The sequence below is a fragment of the Chelmon rostratus genome, chromosome 21 (genome assembly GCF_017976325.1).
Source record: "Chelmon rostratus isolate fCheRos1 chromosome 21, fCheRos1.pri, whole genome shotgun sequence".
Classification (NCBI taxonomy): Eukaryota; Metazoa; Chordata; class Actinopteri; order Chaetodontiformes; family Chaetodontidae; genus Chelmon; species Chelmon rostratus.
The window spans coordinates 1,128,071-1,150,013 of NC_055678.1; the positions used below are offsets into that span (position 1 = coordinate 1,128,071).

Below are 21,943 nucleotides of genomic sequence, written 5' to 3' on the forward strand. Positions count from 1 at the left end.
ATGCTTAGAAAGGATCTAGACTAGACCAACATATTCAGCTAAACAACCCCTCAGCTGCTGCACACTCTGTGATACGAGGGGGATGCAGAGGGGGGGTGGCAGCCAAACGAGGGGGATGCATTTTGGTCATTTTGCTAATAAGGGGGATGGCATCCTCCCTCACATTGCTTACTGTGTGTTCATTGTATATGCACAACATCCATTCAGTGCATGCATTTATGTTGTTCATTTCTTCTCTCCAGGTGCTCTGAAGTCGTACCTGCGGGAGCTCCCTGAGCCGTTGATGACATATGAACTCTACAACGACTGGATCCAGGCCTCCAAGTCTGTATCTTCTCAGTCCCGTGCTGTTGTTAGATCGGTGGTGATGGCGTAACTTTATCTTGAACTTTTCAACCTGTATTCACTTTCTGTCGTCTGCAGCATTCAGGATCAAGACAAGAGACTGCAGGCTCTGCTCAGCGCCTGTGAGAAACTACCCCCCGCCAACAACAACAACTTCAAGTGAGTCACTGTTTCCAAGTTTCGCTCCTCGTGGTCCTCGGCTGGATCCTGTTTATTCATATGTGGCTTAATTTTTCCAGGCCACCAGGGAGTCAGACAGTTCAATAATCCCTCAGACTTCAGATAAATGTCTAAATTCATCCCTCACTCAAATCTGTCTAGTTTAGCTCTAATTTGCTGTGAATTCTGAGTGACTTAAGTCTTTTTTTTAATTAAAAATATGGCTGCTTGGTTCAGTTCACTCCAGTGGAAAATGTTTGTCTTCAATACGTACGTGGACATTTTTTACTGGGAAAGACAAAAAACCTCCAACAGCATAAAATCTCAGGTTGTGGTTTCACAGTGTGGCTGAATTCACATTAAATATTGGATGTCATGAAATATGAAAAGAGCAGAGGAAGAGGAAGGAGGTGGTGAGAATACAGCAGCTGCTGTGCACCTGCATGGATATGATTGGATGTTACTCGACACACAGCTGAAGATTGAGCCAATTATGGTGAAGCAGGAATTAAAGCTGATCAGCTGATCAGTGTTTACATTTTACACTTCAGGTCTGAGTGCATGCATACATTCTAGGCTTTAATAACTGAACTGTCATAATTGATTTTTTATGGTTAAAGGTGAAGCCTGAAGCTTTCAGTTCAGCATTTCACATCCTGAACAAACAAAATATAGACCTGACTGTTTTATTGAACTATTTAACTTAACTGAATTCAGCAGCTTTAACAGCTAACTTTAACATGTCAGTCTTTCTTTATCCACTTTCCACCTGAAACATAGAAAATTAAAAGAAACCACATCCTCAAAGTAAAATGTATGTGTGTGTCTGATGAAGAGGAAGAAATGCATGCACATAGTTTAACAGTAGTGGTGGATGAATAGGCCGACATTGCTGCTCCATTACCGGACCTTACGTTGCATGATGGAGGATCAGGGTTCAGCCACTTACTTAGCACTGGAATGGTTTTAGTCTTTTCCTTAGACTGGTTCTATTCTAAATATCACCATTTATTTGAAAAACTGGGATTTTGAAGCTTTGAGCTGAAAGACTTTCTGCTTCAGATAAAAATTGAAAATCAAGGCTCGTGTCAAACCGTCAACAATCAAACCCCCGTCCATAGAACGCGGCCTTGTTCTCCTTCCTCCTGCCTCCTCTTCACCTTTCATCCTCTCAGCTGCTCAGGAAATGTCAGCGGACTGAAGAAAAATCACTCCAAGCCTCCACGAGGCTTCTAATCGACGCCTGCCGGAGAGAAAACACGCTGACCTCCGCGTGAAACGCTGCTGAGACGGAGGCTTTCCGGCCGAGCCGCTGCTCCGTTTGCTGCCGGATTAAGACGAGTGGCGGGCTTTCGCCGGAGGGTTTGTCTCGTGATCAAAAGAGAAAAAGAGGAGATGCACAAGGAAGAGGAGGAGAGAACGGGATGGGGGGGAAATTGAAAGAGCGAGATACTGCGGCTCTTGTCAGTGTCATCATCGAATCGCACAAATAGGGCGTATTTTTAGACAGTCGTCCTCTGAGAAGACCCGTCAGACCTGTCCGGATGATCGCTGCTCGCTGGAATGAGCTGCCTGATGTTCATTCAGCTGTAGTTCAGCTCAGGATGAGTCATTCAGCTCAGCCACAGAGACACAGCGAGCCCGTTTCTGGGTCTCAGAAAACCCCCGAAGACACTGAAAATAGTAATAATAGTTTGCTGTAATAATAAGCTTCAGTGCACTTATTGTCACCACGACGCTGCACACACACACTGTAAGTCTGGACATGTTTAACCCCAAAGACATCAGGGTGGAGTCACGAGTACAGCTCAGTATTGTTCTGTTATTTCCCACATTTCTCACTTTACATGTCTCATTTGACAGAAAAGTAGATCAGCAGGAATGTGGCTTTACATTCGTCCCAGTCGCTCTTTAACGAAGCAGCTTATTAACAGTCTGGTTCGACCTCCTGCTCTGATGCTGTTAGTTTTATGTATTGCAGCTGCAGCAGCAACTTGACTATTTCTAAAGTGAAATAAAACATTTAGCTTCTCATCGAGCTGAAAACATGGCTGCTTTTCTTTGCTTACAACAAGTTGCCTGTTTGGAGATAAATGGTCTCACTATGGGACAACCACACTTCACCACTGCTGCAACTCAACCACAAAAAAAAAACACTTTTAAAACTACAAAATCCACGAGATTCATTAACCTAAAGACAGAGAAACAGTGAATCAAAGCAGACCAAAGACACAAACCTAAAACACAACACAAAGGATGAAAGCAGCCAGACCTGCAGTCCTCACGCTTCAGTCCCAGGTCAGGTGCATCTCGTTCAGCGATCAGATGAAGCACACCTGGGCAGAGCTGGGGAGGAAGCAGAGACAGCACAGGGAACACACAGGTTTACACAGGAGCCTTTCATTTGATATAATGAAGTCCGTTTTATTCAACGTATAAACTGTAGCACAAAATCAGAAATTAGCTTCAAGAGCTTTACAGTCTGTGTAACATGTTCTCACTGTGGTGCTGAACCCTGATAAAAGTAATGTTTTCACTGACTGATCTGTTTCCTGTGTCTGTGCTAACAGGTATTTGATCAAATTCCTCTCCAAACTGACCGAATACCAGGATGTGAACAAGATGACGCCTGGAAACATTGCTATCGTCCTCGGGCCGAACCTGCTGTGGATGCACAACGAGGGGTAAGAAGCAGAGATACACACACACGAGTTTACTGACTTTAAAATGAGTTTTTTTTTAAATTCAAGATTTATTGAAGACTTTTTATTGAAGTTTTGTCAATATAATAAATGTGCAGCACTACATAGGTGTTACAAAGACAGAAAATGAATCGAGGTGTACATCAATCACAGCATGCACAAATAACATATATCAGGAAAAAATTAAATTAAATAACAATAAATCAATCCCTCCCCTGTCACTGCCAGTTCACTAGTCACTGTAACAGATCACTGTAGTACCATGTGTAATCAGAGAGTAAAAAGTGTAAAAAGCTGAGCTGTATTCACGGGCCAAGTCATTACAGGTTCTGGAATGCTTCTAGAAAGGGACCCCATGTCTTCTGGAACTTCTTATTAGATTGTTGATTTTCTCCAATTTAAGGCAGGAGATGATGTCCTCCAACCATTGTTCATGAGTGGGAGGGGAGGTATCCTTCCACCTGAGTAGAATTGCTCATCGAGCCAAAAGGGAGGCGAAGGATAAAGTGCGCTGCTTAGTCGTAGTTAATTTTTTCACCCCTCCCCTCCCATGACCCCAAACAGAGCGGTCAGTGGGTTTGGTTCCAAATTAATGTTTAACACCCAGCAAAGCGTTTGAAAAACTTCCCTCCAATATTTGTTAAGGCTTGAACAGGACCAGTACATATGGATGAGGGATGCTTCCACATTTTTACATTTGACACGGTACGGACTAATATCTGGGTATATGGAGGAAAGTTTTGCTTTTGAGATATGGGCCCTGTGAACCACTTTAAATTGAATTAAGCAACGACGTGTAAAATGAGAATTTAAACAATATAAAAGACACTTTTAGGTGAGACATGCTCGTGTGATCCTGCTGCCAGGGTAAAACCAAAAGTGTACTAATCCCCAACAAATCCACCTTTTACTCTTGTTTGAGTAACATCTGGTAAAAACTACAGTGCCCAGGTGTTTTAGTAACTTAGGAGGAACTAAGTTAGGAACTACTTTTCAAACATGCTTATTGTTTATTCTACTTTAACGAATGACGACCACGTTAGAGTATAAATGTCTATATTTCTACATCTGCTGAAGTCTGAAATGGTATTTTCATGATACCGTTCAGAGCTCAGAGTGCTTTCAGTGCTAACAACCAGATGGCCAACAGGCCCGAGGCTCCAGCACGTCTCCAGGAGACGTTTTATCATACAGTATATTCATGATGATGATGGTGACGAAGGGGTGAAGGACAACTCCCTCATATCTCTGTGTAGATCTTACAAACTCTTTATCCCTCTCTAACTTTTAATGAGTGTTTTAATAACCAACGTTCACCGAATGGTTTTAATTTTCTCCTTTTAATGCTTCTGTAATATCATGAAACTGTGTAAATCACTTTTCCTCGTCTGCCTCCTCTCTGTCCGCTGCAGCAACATCACAGAGATGATGACCACGGTTTCCCTGCAGATCGTCGGCATCATCGAACCCATCATCCAGCACGCCGACTGGTTCTTCCCCGGAGGTGAGGAGGGGTAAAACAAGAAGGGAAGTTTTGTTTCTTCAGCGGAGGCGTGACTTTAAAGAAAAGACTGACGCGTTTCTCGTCCTGTTCTGCCATCAGAGATCGAGTTCAACGTCACAGGGAACTACGGGAGCCCCGTCCACACCAACCACAACGCCAACTACAGCTCCATGCCGTCTCCGGACATGGATCAGATCGACCGGAGGCAGAACGACCAGAGTCGGCGGCCGCTCAGCGTCGCCACGGACAACATGATGCTGGAGTTCTATAAGAAGGACGGGTACGACTCTTCAAACACGTTTAGCTGCAGTTTGGGGACTATGACCAAATTGTGAAGATGTGAGACGTTAGAGAAGAGCAGATGATGGAGGGGTTTTTTGTTACAGTCATATATCAGTCGCATACGGTTGTAAAGGCTGGCTTTTAGGGAGCAGGAACAGAAAGAGTCAATAATAAACGGCACAAAACCACAAACAAGGTTCATCCACAGTCACAGGTACTGTAGGTGGGCGGGTGGAGGACTTCCAGAAAGGTGTGTTGATCTGCAGATTATTCCCTGAGAACAGTGCACTCACAACAAAAGCTGCGTTTCCTCGATCAGTTCCAGCACCAGACTCCTGAGGCGCCAGACGGCGAGAATTAAATGAGGAGGCTGACGCCACTCTCATGTCTGTGTGTTCAGGATGGAGTTTATGCTAAGCTAAGCTAAGCCTCACAACAGTGTTAACATGCTTATGTTTAGGAGGTAAAATACGTCATGTTCACCCATCTTAGTTAAAGGATAACTTTGGTTTTTTACAACCTGGACCTTATTTGTAGCATTAAATACGACCATTTACTCACCCAGACAACTTAGAGACGCCGGATGTTGATAACATGCCACCACGGGCTCAGAGGGGAATAGCACCAGCATATCATAACTAAATGATGGAATATGAACAAGTTTCACCGCAGATTATGCGTTATATAGAGGCTGCGCATGGATGCCCCGAGTACTCGCATTATACGGATATACGCGCCGCTCCTCTGGGGCTAATTTCTTCAAAACGACTCCAAATGCCACCAAAGTTGTCTGGGGGAGTAAATGGTCGTATTTAATGCTACAAATAAGGTCCAGGTTGTAAAAAACGAAAGTTATCCTTTAAGCATGTTAGCATGCTACGCTAAGCATTGGACACATTAAAACCCGACGATGGAGCCAAATGAAGAGTTCAGGGATCAGCAGCAGAGAGATCCAGCAGCAGCAGCGCAGAACTTAAACTGTACACCCACAAAGATCTGTCAGCTTCAGCACATCTGACTGAGCTGCAGACGTGTTCGGTATGATAGTAAAACACCGGCTGAACAGACCAGAACTGTGGGAAGTCACAGGAAACCGGTTTTATAAAATCCACTGACACAGTCGTGTCACTCAGCCTCCGAATCCATCAGCAGTCTCCTCCACCTCTGCCGTGTCCTCACAGCCTCGTTCACCGGGCATCCTGAGTGACAGCTCACCTGACAGGTTAGCTTTACCCGGAGGCACGTAAAGCTTCTGCATGACTGCCTCCTGACAGGGCGGGACACGTGAGGTGAGAGTAGGAGAATTCTCCACTGATTACACGAGTTTCATGTGAGAAGTGACCTCGGCGGAAAGCTCGGTTTCACCGCGAGGTGGATGGAAGGAATGCTGGATTGCTCGTTGTCTGCGGCGCCGGCCTTCTGGCTTTTTATGCAGCCGAGCCAGAGAGGTGAGAAAGTGAGAAAAGAGAGAGCGATGACATTTAGTCTGTGAAATGAGGAGTCTGACAATCCTCAAGCTTTTGGAGGATTAGCTGAAAACCAGTCTCTTTCTCTCTCTTTCTGTCTCTGTGTCTCTTTCTGTGATGCTTTAATACACCCTCGGTCTTATCAGGCCCTGCGGGGAGTCTGAGCTCTGCAGCCCGGGGACCACAAGTAGCCCAGCTAATTAAACCAGGGCCGAGTCTGATCAATAGAGCTCAGCTTTCAGCAGGAACACAGAGAACCCTCCTCAGAACCATCAGGCTCAGCACAAAGAGGCTGCTGCTGCCTTCAAGAGAGGCCATCAAACGATTTCACATTTAGGTCTGGACACGGTTGTAAAGTTGCATTTTTAAATATTAATTAGTGCACACCCCCTCAAACGTTTATTCACGTTGAGGCACTAACGTTTGCTGCTCTGGGGCTTTGTGCCGCGTCATGCAGGGAGGTTACAGGGTGCATACGAGGTAGAAAAAACTGCAGTGAGAAAGAGAAAAATGGCTGGGCAGCATCTGTGGTGCAGCAATGAAATATAACCAGAGGTATCGAGATAGTTAGCAGTAAAAGAACACCAAATGGCCATAAGTATACGGACACATGAACAAAGTATGTGGACGCTGGAAAATTGCATGACACATGACATGGTTTGGTATTTTTGGAAATTTGCTAATACGCTGTCGTATCTGTTCAGCAAACATGAAGCAACCACAGGCAGCCGGTTAGCTTAGCATAGCATAGCATAAAGACTGTAAACTGGAGGTGTATTTCCTGGAGCATTGTCGTCACCATGAGGTTGCCAGGCAACCAGCAGACAGTCCAGGAAGTCATTCCTTCCAGCCGTGAAATAGTCCAGCGCATGACCTCCAATAACAGCAGTTTGTTGTTTCTGTTCTTTCGTGTTGATTAAAGATTTAGAGGTGTTGGTTTCCTTCCTTTCCCTGTTTCCAGTCTTTATGCTAAGCTAAGCTAACTGGCTGTAGCTTCATCTTTACTGGACAGATATGAGAGTGGTGCTGTCGTGATGACTTTTCCCTTCGCTGGAAACCATGAAGAAAAAAGAAGTCCCCAAAGCAAACAGAGCAGGTGTCCACATACATTTGGCCGTGCAGTGTGCCTGTTGTAGCGTGATCCATGAATGCTAACCAACCACACTGCAGTATTTTGGGGGATTTTCTTGTATCCATCAGGGACGGTTTGACCTAATCAGGGTTGAATGGAACAATAATTTCCTCTGTGGGTTTTGTCGTGGCTGGAGCTCTTCGGGGAGAACATTTCACCCCTCAAATCGCCCTCCTCATTACACTCAGCGTGACTCCTCGCGGCCTCCTGCCGGGCCGGCCTCTCCCTTTGTTCCTCCATCTTGGCTCTTGTCTTTTTAAAGTTTATCCTGCCAAAGTTCCTCTTCTGCTTTGATAACGATGCTGTTAACGAGCGCGGGGAGACTCTGTCCTCCGCGATCCTTGCTCCTGTCCTCATTGTGCTTGTCTCTGTTTTAACTATGCAGCATTAGGAAGATACAAAGGTACAGTATGGATCCTCTCGTCCAGCCATCCTCTCATCGGTCTGTTCAGCATCTGTCCGTCTCAGCTGCCTGTTGACAGCATCTGTCTGTCATGTGTTGTGTGTGTGTGTGTGTTTAATGCCTGAAGTGACACACTTGGACTCCTATAGTTCAATGTCTCCAACAGAGTGAGGTGACAAATGGGTGACATGAACAAAGCAGCTCTTTCTTTCTGTGTTTGCATAAGTAGCGTGGCTGCAGTTTCTGGCCTGGATAAACTCGTTCAGCCTCTTGTTGTTTAGTCTTCGCCAACTGCAGAGTTCAGTAAGTTTCTGTATTTCCATCATAGTGTAAAATTAAAAGAATGCATTTGACATTTTGGGAAATACACTTATTTCCTTTCTGCTAATGTTTGTGCTAGCTCAGCTTAGCATAAAGACTGGAAGCGTGGGAACAGCTCGACAAACACAGCAGCATATTAAAGTAGACTGCGAGAACCAATCAGGACTGAGATTTTTTGCCTGTAAAAGCAACTGGAAGTTAAAGGACAAAACCTAAATGGAGCAAACACAAAAAGACCCGGAGACTCCAGGAAGTAACCAGGAAATAACCAGGAAATAGTCGCACCCCATAAAACCATCAGTTTTAGTCCAGATCAAACAAAAAAGGTACGATGTGTTAATCAGTGAGCGCTGGAGCTGCTGGCAGGCAGAGCTAGGCTAGCTGCTTCCCCCTGTTTCCAGTCTTTATGCTAAGCTAACACCTGCTAGCTCTAGCTTCATTTATAATGGACAGACTTGAGAGAGGTCTCAATCTTCTCATCTAACTCTTGACAGGAAAGCGAACGAGGATGTTTCCCAAAATACTGAACTCCTCCTCGAGTTTTTTTCAGTTCATCCGAACTGCTCGGACGTGAAAACACAGAACATTTCACCTCACTCGTCATCCTGCAGGAGAATGTGTCATAGAAAAGGGAATTATGCATTGATGTTAGATATAGATATATATATATAGATGAACTGTTCCCTGTTCTTGCATGCTAAAGATCAACATACACCCATCGAGGCTGTGTGGGTGGAGTACAGTGCCTCTAGAAGCTGATCCAGGGTCAGGCCTTTTCACTCCACTGATGGTACAGATGAGACAGGGAAGCTCACCCCCACGCAGCACCCCTGACGACCTGTGCGGGGTGCGGACACGTGACCCCCTGAACCTCACCCACGCCCTCCCGTGATTTGATTGGCTGTGCATCTCTGTCCCACTGCAGCATGGGTGTCAGGGTGATGGACACTTCTTGGGTGTCGCGCAGGGGCTCGTCTTCTACGCGTAAAAGCTCTTCCACGCCACCGAGCGTGCATCCCCCCGCCCCGCCCACTGACGCTCTCGTCCCCGAGCAGCCTGGGGAATTCTCCGCCTCCCCCTCCCCCACCCCTCCTCCCACTAGCAGCGACCGAGCCAGGTAAGGCTGTCGTGCCCCCGTCCTCCTGTTTCCTCCCAAACGCCTCCCACCTGCTGCCGCCCCTCTCCCCCTCCCACCGCGTGTGCTGCTGCGTCCTGCAACCGACACCAGAACAGTCTGCTCTCCACGTTTTCTTGTCTGTGGCTGTCCCCCCCCCCTCGAAAAGCCCCTCCTCCGGCCTCGTCAGCTGTGTGTGAACCCCCGGTGTCTCGCCTCTGATGAAGCATGTCGGTTCTTCACACCCGCTCATCTTCGGTTTTTACAGCCCGAATTCATTTCCTGTCCGTCTGTCTGTTTCTTCATGCTGGGTTTTACGAAACAACGTGTGGATGAAGTTTGAAGAAGTTCCTCGTGGTTCAGGAGAGACGGTTTATTGTTGCATGTGCATGAATTATGTGTCTGCTTTGTTTCTGCCATTAGTCCGAGCATCATTAACAGCATAACAATCCATTGTCGCAAGGCCCTGCAATGGATGAGGTGACTGACTCTTCTGCTTTAGTTCCATGTTGTGAGGATTTTCATGAGCACCTCTTCTTTATTTGCTCTGTGCTGTTCCCCCTGGAGCCCCCCCCCTGACAGAATCATTAATATTCGTCTGATTTCCTCCCTCATGTTGGACCAAACTTACAGACCAACGCATCCCGCCTCTCTTTACCTCCACATGCTAACGAATTCATCCACTTTAACTTTCAGCCTCTGGTGACCAGCTCAGCTCCCCACGAGACACTCATATGTTTATCATTGCAGCTCGGATGATGCGTCCTCCAATTGGTCGGACTCCTGTTACGCCTACCCCTCCCCTGAGGAGGAGAGGCTGCCTCCCCCTTACCCTTCTTCCTCATCTTCCTCCTCCTCCTCTTGCTCTTCCTACTCGCTCCCTCACCACCATTTCTACACCCGAGCACCTCCGGGTATGCGTCCCGTCGCTCCCAGTCCCGAATCCGTGCCTCCCGGCCCGTCCCCTCCTCCCCGCCGCGCTGGCTACAGCCCGCCCCCGCTCCCCCACTCCCTCTGCCCCTCCCCTCAGCAGCTTGACGTCAACTCCAACCCCAAACCCAGCTCCTTGCACCTGCCTAAACAGGCCTCCCTGTCCGACGCTTCGCATGCGACCCTGCCCGAAACCAACGGCTCCACCCTTTACATCAAACCCCCGCTCGTTCTTACTCGTCACGATCTGTTCCTGGGCTCCCCCAAACCCCCCAACACCCCCCTATCCGCTCCCCCTCCATGGGCAGCCTGTGCCTGTAGCCGGGAGAGAGGAGCCAAGCTGACTAGGTAAATACAGACCCCTGCTTGACTCGTACTCGTACTTCCAACACAGCTCACACACAAATGAAAGGAGGTCCCGCAGGGACAAAGACAGGAGAGAGGGTCGATAAGCTCCCAGCGGCGCCGCCATGTTCTCTGTCTGATTCGTTCCCTTGGCTGTGCATCCGTCAGTCATGGAAATCAATGCTCTTTAGCAATGTCATTATCAGATCCATCTTTAATTTAATAGCCATGAATCCAATCCCTAACTTTCCATGTTGCCAGGATATTCAGGAGCTGGTTGCCAGGCAACAAAGGAAATTCAAAGCTTTCAGTGCATACCATTATAAAAGTGGGCGGTAATGAGTCATACCAGTGGGCCCAGTCAGCCCCGAGTGGTAGACTGCAAGGCCAGACCTTGAAAACGAACCAAAACGACACAGTGAGGTACGCTGAAGCGAAACAGCTTGAACGGCGACGTCAGGCGATGACGTTGTTATGGTCGACATTGGAAGAATGCCCAAAGATGCTCCTGTGCATTGCTCCGCCCGGACTTTAAATCCGAGCAGCTTCAGTCATCCATTCATGCCTCATCTGCTGAGTGAGAGTCAGTCAGAGTATAAAGTGGTTACGGTGTGACCTTCAGGCCCTCTTCCCATTGGCATTCTGGCTGCTCTGCGCTGTAAAATAAGGAAAATCCATTAAGCCATCAGGGTTTCTTTGGGATTTTTGAACTGCTTCTGCTGCACTGCAGTATAGACGACATGTCCGTCTGCCACAGTGGTCACTCAGCTAATCTGACATTGAACTATGGGTGATCTCATATTTCTTTAATATGCCAAGAGATTTACAGCTTTGCCATAACATTAAAGTGAGATGCATGATTATCTTGTAACTCCCGTGTGTTTGTCTTCCTCACTCTCTCCTCAGTACCCTGAAGAACAAGGAGCTGTCTCCAGTGATCGGACAGAAGGGAATCCAGGGAACAGTGACCTCTAGTGGACAGTCGCAGCACTCAGAGCACAGCCCACACACCCTGAGGAGAGGTAACACAGCTGTGTGGTGATCTGGTCTGAACATGTCATGAAATTGTTTTAACTTCGCTGGCTTCTTCTGTCTCTTAAACTAATGAGTTTCTGGCATTTAAAAACCTCACACATGCACAGCGTTTTGGAAATATGCAGCCAATTTCACGTCAGTCTCAAGTTTGAATAAGTCTCAGAGTCACCGTGGAGATCTGTCTGGTCAGTACCAGAACACATGAGTGTTATTAGCATAAATGCTGCAGCAGCACAATGTTCAATCAAAAAAAAGTTGCAGGCAATCAAAGAGCAATTCTTCTTCTTCTTCTATTCTTTTGCACAAATAAAATCAGTTCAGTGAATTAAGTTTCTTATTAAATACTGTCAATAAAGCAGTTATAACTTGGTTTGGTTTGGTTTTATTAATTCATGCTTGCAGTGGAGCCATGGCTCCACTGAAAAAACGCAGAACTTTACAAGAAAAACATTGGAAAAAGAAATTACACAACAATTTCAAAATTAAGAAACATAAATAGATAAGTGAAATATCTCAGTAATATCACAGAACGTGTTTCCCTTCATGGTGCTGCAAACAGTCATCACACTGTCAGACAAAACGCTTTACATCCCACACGAGGGCAAAAAGGAGTTCTGAGACTCACAACATAACATCTTGTCATTTTTAACTCTGCTTGTCAGGTCGTAGATTAAATAACAGGCAGCGTTGATTTTTGCACTGAAGCACTCCAGAATCACAGAAACCTTTAATTAAACCACGCAGGCAGTCATTGGTCTCCCGAACACGGTTTAGAGCCCATCATGCCTGCAGCCTGTGAGAGGACTGACACTCCTCAGACTTTATATTTTTACTGTCCAGCTGTTCCGTCCTGCACATCAGGTGATAAATATCATTGCATTGTAATATTTCCATAACGAGGTCTATTGTTTTGCTCTGCAGCGAAGAAGCTGGCCCCGATCCCACCTAAAGGCCCGTACTGCCAGACGGGAGCCATGTCCGACCAGTCGACAGGTCAGCCGTCTCCCGTCAGCCTGTCGCCCACTCCTCCGAGCACCCCCTCCCCGTACGGCTTCAGCTACCCGCAGGGATACGCCACCATCGGCTCCCCGGGGCAGATGGCCCAGATGGCCACCACCCCGTCCCTCTCCTCTCCGCCCTCGCTGGCCGGGACTCTCACCAAGGCGAGGCCGACCCCCAAGCCGCCCCGGCAGAGGCCCAGCTTACCTCCTCCTCAGCCCCCCACCACGCCCGGCACCAGCCCCCAGCCTCTGGAGCACGCGACAGGTCTCCTGGACGGTTTGTCTCCAGGGGAAAGCATGTCCACAGGTGAGGTGTATCACACAACACGTCACTACACCCGCACACCACCAGGACTGATTTTTAAGTACTAAGACGTATTTCACTTTGAAAACATTCAGTTTTTATCTGAGCCCAGTACTTACTGCTGACTGTGATGAATGAATTGAATTGGACGTAAATAAAATGGCATCAGTCAACAAATTCAACTCATTCTTATGATCCAATCTTACTTTACTCAAAGAAAACATCAGCTGATCGAGGATTTAGGGATAAGAATTAATTTCTACTTTGTAGTACAGTAGATTTCCACCTAGCAGTGAGTGAATATTGACATGTGTGTACTTTACTGCTGGTTGGAAGAGATTATATTTACAGAATAGACGAGTTAATAACTTTGATGCTCGGGCTGCCTCCAGATACACAGACTGAGTACAGAAACCTTTAGTGAAGGATTAGAATATGAATACACACAGAGGACATATTACTGTGTTTCATGGAGGGAGGGAGGGGATAGATATTTGAATTATCTCAGGATGAGACTGGTGATATTCTATATTTTTCATTTTAACAGCAAATTGCATGAAAAGACCAAAACGAACAACGAACTGATTCTATTAACAAGTCGGACATGTTATTCCTCTTTACTATAAACATAAAATGCAATAAAATAAGATATAAAAGTAACAACAGGCAATACAAAAAGAGACATCTGATCAGGATTCATGTTATAAGAATAATGTAAAGTAGAATAAAACAGATTAAACAGGAGTAGAAGTAGTGAAGTTACTACGGAGCCCCTAAAGTGTCATGAAGAAAAAAATCATGCGCACGAGATACTAAACCGTGCGCACGATTTAATGCACTCGTTCATTTATACAGACAGGTAGCAACAACAATAGCCAGCTGGGCTCCGTTCACGACTGAATCTGATTTTAATATTTACCGTATTTTAAGGCACACCTAAAAGCTTTTAATTTTCTCAAAAACCGACAGTGCGCCTTTTATATGGATCAATATTGGTTAATTATGGCTATTGTAGTCAATGAAAAAATATGGATATATGCTAAATAATAGGCAATTAAAATATTAATCAAGCCGGAGCAGTTTTAATTTCTCGTGCGTACGATATAGTTTTTTTTTCTTCATGACACTTTAGGGGCTCCGTACGTTACAGTCCACATGAATAAATGCTTCCAAATTTTATCGGTGAGCCACACACACCGTCCTGCTGCTGTATTATCTGCACTGCAGCACCAAATGTGTATTCATCTGCCGCTGAAAATAGTCCCCAACAAATGCTCTGTGTGCTCCTGTCTGAGTCCTGTTTGGTAAAAGCTTCAGTTCCCAGCTGTTTAATGTAATCACTGAGCCGTTATATCAGTGGTAACTGTAAGTCACAAAGAGAGACGGGCTCACGCTCTGTTGGTTGTGGTCTTTTGGTGGGATTTGTTTGTCGTAGGATAACACCTCACTCATCCTGTGAGCTTGTGTCGTTTCACTCTGCTGACCTACATCAACGTCTCCAGCAGGTTCTGATCATGTCTCGGTCTAACTTTCCCCTCTTGTCCACTGCTCTTATTGTCTCACTTGCAGCGGTATGAGCCGAGAGGTTCAGTGTGAATCTGTGTGTGAGAGGGACTTTCAGGGTAAGCAGGAGTTCCTGTGCTAAAGCCTCACCTCCCCACCCCTCCAAACCCTCTGCCATCCCAGGGCAGGGTGAAGCTGCCAGCGGACGCAGCTTTTGGATCAGGTTTCTGTCTGATTCGCTGCTCTGCCGCAGCCTCACTCTGGAGCCTCCCCTCCCCTCATGGACCTGTTCAGTCCAGCTCTACATCTGGACTCTGCTGCATGGGTGCTGAGCCTGACGCGATGCATGGCTTACAGGGGGCCGCCCAGTCGATGCCGAAACCTTCCAACCTTTTCTGTTCTTAGGATTCCTACCCATAATGCCTTGCTCCAGCTGCCCCCCACCCCGGCTTTGACAGTCACTGCCCCCCTCCCCCCACACTCCCACTCCACCGCCCACCGCTGTTCCCCCGTCAGCACACTTCCTGTCTGTGCAGTTGTTCATCACACTATGGACGTCATCATCCTCACGAGTGACCTGCACCAAACTCCGGTCAATGAGCTGGTTTATACACGAGTATGACGAACTGCATTGATCTGGTGCTTTTGGGTTTTCACGGTGTTCACTGAAGTGGTCATTGATCATGTCTGAGTCAGGTGTGGCAGTACGGATGCACGATACTGACATTTTTGCCAATTTTCAGTAAAATAATTTCTATCCAAGTTTTAAAAACACTGATGATGATACAGATGTTTCTGATGATTCAGATGTTTCTGATGATACAGATGTTTCTCATTTATCTCTGCAGTTTATCAGTTTATTGATACTGTGATGATCTAAAAACAGCTTTATCATTAAAGAGGCACTCTAATCATACATCACCACAGAGAGGTTGAACGATGAGGACGAAGAGCGACTGAATAAAAACATTACTGAGCATCATGGGAATTGTAGGATCTAGAGTTTTTGAAGCTTTGACCTTTATTTCTAAATTTTGAAACCTCATTTGCACAAATTACCTCATATAATTATAGAAATCATGTGAAAACAACTGTTTGTAACACAGTTTTGAATTTTATCTCCATGCCGTCATTGGTCTATCCTACAACAACTGCTTATAAATTAACATTATTAAATACACATGCACTACACGGCCAAAAGTTTGTGGACACCTTGTTAATACTTCATGTTTTGGCCCTTTGGTTCCAATTTAGGGAAACCTTAATGGTGACATTAAGACAATTTCAGGGCAACAATTTTAACATGAGGACCTGAACAATGCAGCTTCATAAAGAAACGGGTCTCCCAGTTTGGTGTGGAAGAACTGACCTCAACCCCTTTCCATCACCTTTGGGTTGAACTGGATCACAACTGTAGGCCAGACCTGATCATCCATCATCAGTGCTGGAGCTCGCTGATGCTCTTACAGGTGAACAGGAGCAAACTCCTGCAGCAGGTTCAACATCTGGTGCAACACCTTCTGAAACCAGGAGAGTGGAGGCTGTTAGAGCAGCTGATTAATTGTGTGATGTGTCCACATACTTTTGGCCATGCCATGTATCAGATTTTATTTATTCACCAATATAATAAGCTGTCTTGTATATCGTGCATCCCGATCATGCATTTTTTAATTTATTCATAGTGTAACTATGGTTTGAACCTACGATGACCCACATGCTGTGTGTAACATCATCCAGCCTCGATGAAACCGCATCCGGAATGATCTGTTTCACTCTGCAACCTGTTTGTACCCACATCGACAGCGTTTTATTTCCCTCTCCTCACATCCTGTCTGTGTTTCTGCTCTGCCAGATTCTCTCTGCAACCTGGACATCCCCATCATAAACGTGGAACTGGACGGTATTTTTGACTTGCCCCACATCTCCCCCTTCAGGAACTCAGTGGCACTGCTCGAGTCGTCCAGCGCCCGAGCGGAGTCGGAGGAAGAATCCGAGAGCACAGTGCTATGACGCCGCTGAGTTCCCCCGCCGGCTGATTCAATGAAACTCAACGCTACTGCTGCATCGTCTGATCTCATCGCTACGCCTCACCTGTCCTCCATCCAGAGGGGTCGACCTGTCAAAGCAAGCTCCTCCAGAAAATAACAAAAACTACAGGAACAACTCCACATGCTCACAATAATCACAGAGGTGTTGTCAGGGGACTTGATCAGACACAGTTTTTTTGGCTGGAAACATATTTTTTGGTTTTGTTTCTTTTTGCCTTATTTGATTCACTTGCAATATTGCCTTTAACTCCACACATGAGACTGGAAACCGGCCGCTGGGAGGAATGAGCGCTCTTTGCTGCTGCTGCTGCTTCTCATGAGTGAGTTTCAGAAGGAGGAAGGACACGGTACTGTACACCCGTCCTGCCGTCACCAAGGCTTTCTTCCTCATTCCCGCGCTGTTTATCTGCCATCTCAAGTTGCTCCTCCGGTCCTCAGGGGCGTCAGCTGAAAATGCCTCGTTCTGGCATGTGGTGGCAACGACCCCTGAATCTCTGTTCCACCTGAGCGTTCACTGTGAGTGTGCCAGTATGTCGTTTTGGAAAGTGTGTGTGTGTGTGTGTTTATATGTGTTTGGTAATTGTACTATATGATGTTGCACTGTTGGTGTCGTGGAGCATAAACAGGAATGCATGTTTTAGACATTTAGGAAAATAACTACCAGGTTTGCAAAGAGGTTAAATGCCCAAATCGCTCTCTGTATTTACATGGCATTCAATCAGGATATCAGTCACTGAATATTTATTGTTTATACTGTACATTTTGAGAATATATGATACAATTAACACTATATATCAGATCAGATCATATTTTGTATCTACAGCAGAGCTATAAAAGAACCGTTTCCTCCAGATAGAATATCGCTGATGTTGTCAGGGAGCTATTAAATATATGAGATGAATAGTTTATGAAAGGTACAGAGGGGAAAGGTTGGAAGGGCTTCGGCAAATGCAAAAAGTCTAGTTAGCATGGAAATGAAACACATGTGATTACACATGATCATTGTGGCAGCAGGTGAAGTTTTATGGGATTTTTCATTTTGTCAATCAACAAGTCATTTCAGTGTGAAGAGCGATAAGCTCAGAGACTACATACAGTGTGCAGGTTTGGTGCTGCTGTGCCTGAAGTGTGCCACCACAACATTCGCTTAAATTCATAATTGAGTCCCGCCCACAGAGCAGCAGCTGTTATGTATTGGCTAGAGTGCAGCCAATCAGAGCTCCTGCTGCTGCTCTGTGGGCGGGACTTTATTTAAATGTGCCCTGTGGAGTTTTGTTGTAAACGAACAAAGTTCTTCTTACATTTGGTGTTTCTCACCCAAACATTTGGTGTAAATTTATTTTGAATTGTGCGTCGTTTACGTCCGCGTCTGCCGGCTCGCCGTCCTCTTCTTCTCTGCCTTTACGGGCTCATTGCTGAACTTCCCCGCGCGCTACTGCCACCAGCTGTGGTTCAGCGGAATGACATGATGTAGTTTTTGTCCCACCTGGCCTCCATCGCTCCTGTCACGTTCACCCTGAGCGGTGCTTGTTTGTAGCTGTCGGCTAAAGGCTCCACCGTGTCCGCCGGCTGGTGGTCTGGTTCTGGGCAGGTGGGTTTGTGAGAGCTGGACATACACTTGTGTTGGCTTGGCTGGACTCGGACTCACACATTACAGCTTGACGCGCTTGTCTTGAGTCCGTCTTTAGTGCTGTACTGCTGGGAGCCAGCTACTTACCATCAGACCGGTATGATTCAGCTGATGACGACATGAAATGGCGCATCTGTTATGTCTCAATAAGAGCAGAGGCTACGTTAAATTAAATGTCCCTGAATGATGAAGGAGCCCATTTGCTTGTTTTGACCTGACTCCAGAGAGACGGTCCATCACAGGCGCGGCTGGTGGACTAATGGAAACGCGACAGCGTCCAAAAGTGCCAACAGAAAAACCCACAACATAGCGCAGCTGTGAGCCTGATAACAAAACACAAGCTGAAGGATGCTAAATGATTAAAAAACATCAGTTATACTGTAGCTGCTTTAGGTTTCATAGTGTATACATCATATGCATATTTCTAATAGTTTGTATTATAATGAAGCAGGTAAAAATAAAAGTTGCTCCGATGGCACACTTCACTCTCCATAAACCAGATTTTGTCCTCCTGCTCTGAGGTGATACAACATGTGATCACATCCTGTCAAAGAACTGAAAACAGTCACAGTCCCAGAAAAAAGGTGCTATTTTTATCAGAAAACAACCAAACTGCAGCCCCAGTGGAAAAATAAGCACACTCCTTTTTCTGACGGCGCACTTTCAGCTTCACCCACCCCCTCATTGCAGTTTCAGGATCTCTGTCTGACGATGCTGATATTTTTGGTCTGTGTTAATGAACCAGAGGCAAGTGCAAAGATATGTGTATATGTGTTTATTTTGATGAGAGTATTTATACAGATATATTTCTGAATACTTTTTACGAGGTGTGAAGAGTTGTGATTGTTTCCACGACACGTGAATCTCATCCGAGGATTAAAAAAAGCATCGAAACACGGGACCAGAATTTCCCTGCTGTCGTATCAAAACCTTCAGAGAAAACTAGGAAATCAATAAAACTGGAGTGAAAAGGTTTGTGTACGACAGCAGCAGTTTGTTATTTGCCTTTGGGGGGGGGGGCTTCCTTTTCGTCCTGAGAACATTCACCACGCAGGCTCAAAGTCACTGTGCTGCTCGGCCGTCCTCCCCCCCTGAAGAGGACCTGTGTAAATACTGGAGAGTCTGTACAAACATGTTCTGTATATACTGCCGGGGGAGCAATTTAAATACATAGAGATATATACAAATGCTATAAATGACGACGGACATTATAACATTATACTGGACAGATGATATTATAATGTTCTGGTTCGAGCACAATATTCACATTCAAACATGGAGTAGACGTCACACAGTGCAGCAGCTCTCAGGGCGCTGTCGTAGGCTCAAGGTTAAATCTAGTTTGTAGATTTTATAAACAGAAACTGCTCATCGTGCTCGTGCTACAGAAGAATTAACCTCTTGACTCCAGGAGGGTTTGAGAAACTGCTGAATCTCTGGCTTTTAGTTTGACTGTTGGACAGAAGGTTTCACTTCGTGACTGAATGCAAAGATCTACACAGTTCATGTCCCCCATGTTAGATATTAGATCTATATTTGAAAACGTTTTCACAAGCAGAAAAACTACAGAATCAAAGAGAAAAAGGTTTTTTACAATTTAGGGCTGCAAGAAACAAATATTTTCATTCTCAGTTGATCTGCTGATTATTTTCTTCATCGTTTGGTCCATAAATATTGAAAAAGCCCAAAGTGATGTTCGTATTGTCTGAGTAATAACTACAGTCTGTAGTTTGTGTGTTTACTCTCCTGTTAGACAAAGAAAAGCAGGACGTCCTCATGATATCGACGCTGAAACAAGATGTGAAAAATATCAAAACAGCTGCTGATTAATTTCTGTTAATCCATCGATCTACTAACTGATCAACTCCAATTCAGATCAATTACTGGGTTCTGAGGTCAAATCAATACAGCATGAGATATGATCACCAGTATTTATAATTCTCATATTTAAAGAGAAACGTAACGCTGACCTCAGAACAGTGAAAACGTGTCTGTGCTGAGCTGAAAGCTCTATCCCGTCTTTGCCTGGTTTCTGTTCCAATGTGCTGCTCTTTGTTTTGTACTGAAGGGTTTCAAACTAAAGCTTGTACATACAGTGTTCAAATACAACTTTATTAACAGTAGCCTGTCGGGCAGAGACAGTGGACGACAGCCTTTCCGAGCATGCCCTGTGAGCACTGAAGGCCTTTTTTACATGGATAGGTGGAATGTACCGGTGATAGACGACGTTCACCTCGTAGGTCGAGCTGAAGGTGGACTGTGTGTGTTGTGGACATAGTTTCAAGTAAAAGAGGGTGAAGGGGGGGGGGGGTGATTCGACATTGTCCTGTGTGAAACTCAGCAGCATGCTTTCTAACCATGCCTATGAAATATGTCTCATCTTTGCTCCTATATAAATGTGCTTGTATTTATTTTTTATAAGTGAATAGACCGACCTTTATAAAAGAAGAATACTTCAGTGGTGCCCTTGACTTCTTTTAGTTGATTGAAACATTCATGATTTACTGTTTGTTCTCGCCTTGTTTCCTCTGTGTTCCGCTGGTAAAGTACGTTCCACCATTTTTATCTAGAACAAATAAGTGAAGCACATCCAGCCTCTGTCTGGAAATCCAAATCTTCAGCTAACACGATCAGAGAGAAGACGGTTTGTGGCCAGAACACTGAACCTTCAGAGGACTCAGAGTTCCTGTGGCCTTACACTGAAATCACGCAGAGAGAAACAGGAAGTGCTGCATACAGGTCTGATTTGTTGCTAGGTTACACTGTGGTGCATGCAGCTAATACATCTTCAGTCATCCTTTTTTTTTTTTTTTGCTCAAGTTCAAGTTCCAAGTAACGGGGGCCAAAACAAAAAGGGAACACGTGACTGATCGAGGAATCTCTGGAGTTCTTTGTGTCAAACTGTGGTGACGCAGCGGAGCTAAAGAGGAAATGCCTTTTCCTGGACGCTCTATCTCCCGGTCACCGAGTGGAACACAGTGTACAGTACGATAAAAATAAAATGAACCTCATCCGAATGTTGAAACTATTAAAAATGTTTTTCTATTACTTGGATTTTCTGTGCTTTTGTTGTAAATGTTGTTTCACTCAAACAAAAAGAAAGTGATTCAGTCCACTGAACGTTGGTATAAAACTGCAGCAGTGACAGGAAGTGAAGGCCGGAGCCGCTCAAAGTTTAAAGTGGCTGATGGTGACATGCAGACATCATCACCTTCACATCAGATCAGATCCAACACAAAGCTGCGCTCCGAGCAGAGAAAAGACTAAAACAGATTTATCACACAGGATAACACACAGGGTCAGACGTCTCTCAGCTCATCCAGTATTTTCACCCAGAACCAAACATGTTCATCTCATGGTGGAGCCTGAAAAAGTCAGAAGATGTTCAGAAATATTAATCCAGAAGTCTTCCTCCATCAACAGTTAAAATATTTCAGTCTGGAGCAAAGTGGTGGACGCCGCTAACGCAGCTAAAGACTCGACAGCCACGTTTCTGTCCAGTAACAAAGGTCCTGTTACTATGAACCACTCGTGTCCCTGTCAGGAGTTTCCATTGCTGCTACTACAGGAAAAGAATCTCCATGAAAGCTGCTGACAGCATTTCTGTGGTTCTCCTCTGAATCTGGAGAGAGATGCTGCCCAGGAATTTATTTTAAATATTATTCTTCGGTGCTGTGAGCAACACAGTTGTGTTGGGATGAAAGCAGAAATATCAGACA

General features: G+C 45.4%; 1 protein-coding gene across 2 annotated transcripts in view; it reads left to right on the forward strand.

Annotated features, from left to right (window-relative positions):
• Positions 1 to 21,278, forward strand: part of LOC121624660 (rho GTPase-activating protein 44-like) — a 76,983-nt gene extending 55,705 nt beyond the window's left edge. For both annotated transcript variants that reach the window (XM_041962464.1, XM_041962465.1), the window contains exons 12-19: positions 243 to 324; positions 424 to 504; positions 3,075 to 3,188; positions 4,619 to 4,710; positions 4,810 to 4,990; positions 11,610 to 11,725; positions 12,660 to 13,046; positions 16,399 to 21,278. In XM_041962464.1, the coding sequence (XP_041818398.1) occupies positions 243 to 324; positions 424 to 504; positions 3,075 to 3,188; positions 4,619 to 4,710; positions 4,810 to 4,990; positions 11,610 to 11,725; positions 12,660 to 13,046; positions 16,399 to 16,556 (1,211 nt within the window). In that variant the 3' untranslated portion in view covers positions 16,557 to 21,278. The remainder of the gene's footprint in view (positions 1 to 242; positions 325 to 423; positions 505 to 3,074; positions 3,189 to 4,618; positions 4,711 to 4,809; positions 4,991 to 11,609; positions 11,726 to 12,659; positions 13,047 to 16,398) is intronic.
• The last annotated feature ends 665 nt before the right edge of the window (positions 21,279 to 21,943 follow it).